Genomic DNA, 4214 nt, shown 5'->3' with positions numbered 1-4214 from the left:
ACCTGCTAAAACTAAAGAAGTAACACCTCCCACCCAACCATCTCTGCGACTGCCCAAATTTGAGTTGCCCAAATTCAGCGGTAACTACGAAGAATGGGTTAGCTACTACAATATTTTTGAGGCTTCTATTAATAGGAATGAAACTTTGGCCCCTGTGAGTAAGTTCCAATATCTGCTTAGTTCTTTAAGTGGTGAACCCTTAGATTTAGTAAAGAGCTTAAGCATAACTGCAGAAAACTTTGATGTTGCACTTAGGCTGCTTAAGGATCGCTATGATAATAAAAGGCGTGTTGTAACTCAGCTTGTTACAAAAATCATTGATTTGCCATGCATAAGTAGTGGTTCTCTCAAAAGTCTCCAACATTTTCTCACAGTTTATAAAGAGAACACTCAAGTTTTGAAAAATCTCAACCATGACATAACAGCTGAAAATACTCTGCTTGTCCTAACGCTTTTGAAAAAGTTACCTACTGATTTAAGAAAATCTTTTGAGGATTCTCGCATCACAAACAATGACATACCTGCAGTAAATGATCTAATTCAATTCCTTGAAAGAGAATTTAAACGATTAGAAGGAGCTAGTATCGGTCTTGGTCCCTCAGCTAACACAAGATACCCTTCAGTGCAAAAGACTCAATCTAATAGTTATAGGCCTAAACCTCTTCGAGATAGTAAACCTTACTCCTCTCAAGCTAAAACAGCTTTCGTCACAGTGACTAACACTTGTAAGTTTTGTCAAGCATCCGATCACAATATATACAAGTGTCAAGCCTTTCAGGCTAAAAGTAGAGGTGATAGAGTTGAATTCACTTGTAAAAATAATCTATGCGCCAACTGCCTAGGCCATCTACATGATACTAATAACTGTCCTTCTCATAGAGTGTGTCGAATTTGTTCAAAGCGACATCACACTCTCTTACATGACTCAACTCCCACACAACAGCAGCCAAGTTACCCAACCAAGGTTTTTGAAAAAAAATATGGTAAGCCGCCTACAAATAACGCACCCCAAAGCCATGTCACCGCACCAGTGAATAAAAGTGCTCTTGTAGGATTGTCTAGCCAGTTAAACCCAACTAAAACAACAATTTTACTTGGAACATGTTTAGTTCAGGTGTTTTCCAAAGATGGTCAGCAAACTGTACTCCGTGCTGTGCTCGACTCTGCATCTCAACATACATTGATATCTGAAAGAGCTGTTCAGCTCATCAGTGCCTCCCGTACTCGAGCACATGATGAAATCCAAGGAATTTCTGGCTCACTAATTCATTCTAGAGGAATAGTGCACATTGATATATCTGCAGTTAATGGTCAACGCTTAGCCTACCATCATCCATGCTTGGTTTTGAATCGTATCACTTCACCACTGCCTCAGATCCCAGTCTCACCTCAAGTGAAGGGATCTTTAAATGATTTTGTTCTTGCAGACCCCTGTTTTGAAAAACCTGGAGAAATTGATCTATTGATCGGAGCTGATTTATTCGCTCTCTCACTGACTGGTGAGCAGCACTTCTTAGGCCATAACCTGCCCCAAGTTTTAGGAACTATATTCGGATTTGTTGTAATGGGTATAGCTCCTGTTGCTACATCTGAGTTATCAATCCCAAAAACTGTTTCTTTTCTCACTACACATGATGGAGACCTTCACAGTTCACTTCAAAGGTTTTGGTCAATCGAAGAACCCCCGACATGTGTCAAGACTCAGTCAGAAGAAGATGTTCTCTGCTTACAGCATTTTGAAAGAACCCATACACGTGATAACTCTGGTCGATATGTTGTTAAGTTACCGAAAAGACCAAATCATCCACTATTAGGTGAATCTTGTAGTACAGCTCAACTTAGACTTAAAGCGATGGAAAGAAAATTTGCTGCTCAGCCCGAATTCAAAGATTTATACTCTGAATTTATGGATGACTACATCAAATCAGGTCACATGAGTGCATGTGAGCAACCCCTTTCTGGTGAATGTTACTATTTACCCCATCATGGAGTATTTAAGGAGATTCCCCCTAATTCCAAAATACGAGTCGTATTTGATGGTAGTTCCAAAACAAATAATGGCGTCTCCCTAAACGATATCCTCATGCCTGGCCCTAAGTTGCAGAATGATATTAGTGATGTCTTGCTGTACTTTAGGTGTCACAAGTTTGTGTTCACTTGTGATATACGACAGATGTATCGCCAGATTCTGGTGGCTGAAGATGAAAAGAAATATCAGTTAATCTTTTGGCGATCCAACCCTGATGAATCCCTTCAAGTCTTAAAGCTACCGTCACCTACGGTCTCAACTGTTCCCCGTTCATTACGATCAGAACATTACAACAATTGGTCAAAGATGAGGGTCACTCATACCCCAAGGCGTCTGAGATTCTAACTAAATCAATATTTTATGACGACATCATCGCTGGAGCAGAAAGTCTTGATGAAGCTTTGTCTGCACAGAATGAACTCAAGAACTTGCTCACTAGAGGAGGTTTTGAACTCCGAAAATGGATTAGCAACGCACCCCAACTATTGGACCAAGTCCCAATTGAACACAAAGAGACTCCAGTGGAGTTAACTGAAAATAGTGAAGCCTTCTTCAGTGTCCTAGGTCTAAAATGGACTCCAGAGTCTGACATGCTTTCTTACAAGGTTAAGGATGTTGAAATAAGTGCTATACTTACAAAGAGAAGAATATTATCTACAATCGCTAAACTGTACGATTTACCAGGATTTCTTACACCCGTAATTTTCTGGGCAAAAACACTTATTCAGTATCTCTGGACAACAGGGCTAACTTGGGATGAACCTGTTCCAAATGATGTTAGAACCAAGTGGCATTCATTCTTAGAAGAACTCCCAATAATTCAAGAATTAAGAATTCCACGCTACATTTCTACTTCTCTGCATACGGCTGTGCAACTCCACGGCTTCAGCGATGCTTCAGAGAAAGGCTACGCTGCTGTTGTCTACCTTCGTGTCACTGACTCTCAAGAGAATACAAGGCTCTATCTCATCGTCTCTAAATCAAAAGTCGCTCCTTTGAAAAGAATTTCTCTGCCACGGCTTGAACTTTGTGGCGCTCACTTACTGGGAAAACTCCTTCAATATTCTTCAAACATACTCTCTGCTCATATGAAGATTGAATCAATCTATGCTTGGTGTGACTCCACAATTGTCCTAACCTGGATACGTACTCTTCCATACCGCTTGAAAGTCTTCATTGCCAATCGTATTTCAGAACTCCAAGAATTGGTCTCTCCTCACTCATGGAATTATGTCAAATCTCAAGACAACCCGGCCGATTGCGCCACTCGTGGTCTTTCACCCTCTCAACTTGTGACTCATCATTTATGGTGGAATGGACCGGAATGGTTACAGTCATCGTCAGATTCTTGGCCTAAGCCAAAATTCACACCTGTTATTGATGATGACACTCTTTAAATAAGGCCAAATCCTCTAAACGTTCTAGCAACCACAGAGAAGATTAAACTCACTGACTTTGATATACTAGAAAAATATTCATGTTTCAGGAAACTTGTAAATGTCATGGCATATATATTGCGATTCATTCATAATCTGCAAGCCAATGATCCCCGCATTGGACGACTTACTTGCCAAGAAACTTCTTCAGCGAAATTAAGAATTTTCAAACTCATACAAAATACATCATTTAAGGATGACATCTCTGCTCTCAAAAAGGGATCTCAATGCAGCTTAAAACTTGCTCGTTTATCCCCATATATTGATGACAGTGGAATAGTGCGAGTAGGCGGCAGGTTGAAACATTCCAACCTTACACAAGATACGGAACATCCAGTTTTGTTACCTAAATCTCACTGTACTGTCAAACTGTTGATTATGCATTATCACCTAAAGCATCTACACGCAGGCCCTCAATTGCTGCAGTCTATTCTGTCTCAAGAGGTTTGGATATTATCAGCCCGCAGCGTGATAAGATCTGTGATTTTCAAGTGTCAAAGATGTTTCAGACTTAAGCCTGTAAACAAACCTCCACTGATGGGAGATCTTCCTGAAACTCGATTAAAACCTGTAAGGCCATTCTATCACACTGGCATGGACTATAGTGGACATTTTGACATTAAAGTTCATTCAACTAGGAACGCTCAACGGTTAAAATCATACCTCTGCCTCTTTGTATGTTTTGCTACGAAAGCTGTGCACCTAGAAATTGTAACAGACCTATCTGTAGACTCCTTCATAGCTGCACT

At 40.3% G+C, this 4214-nt stretch overlaps 1 protein-coding gene across 1 annotated transcript; it reads left to right on the top strand.

Moving 5' to 3' along the window:
* The first annotated feature begins 1852 nt into the window (after positions 1 to 1852).
* On the top strand, positions 1853 to 3426 carry LOC128982590 (uncharacterized). Its single transcript, XM_054401550.1, has 2 exons — positions 1853 to 1943; positions 2336 to 3426. The coding sequence occupies exons 1-2, from the start codon at positions 1853 to 1855 to the stop codon at positions 3424 to 3426; spliced, it is 1182 nt and encodes a 393-aa protein (XP_054257525.1).
* Positions 3427 to 4214: the final 788 nt, after the last annotated feature.

The sequence above is a fragment of the Macrosteles quadrilineatus genome, unplaced genomic scaffold (genome assembly GCF_028750875.1).
Source record: "Macrosteles quadrilineatus isolate MER2022 unplaced genomic scaffold, UCM_ALF_1.0 Scaffold_682__1_contigs__length_38072, whole genome shotgun sequence".
Taxonomy (NCBI): Eukaryota; Metazoa; Arthropoda; class Insecta; order Hemiptera; family Cicadellidae; genus Macrosteles; species Macrosteles quadrilineatus.
Note: the sequence above shows the minus strand (reverse complement) of the source record. Positions and strands in the feature narration are given on the sequence as shown.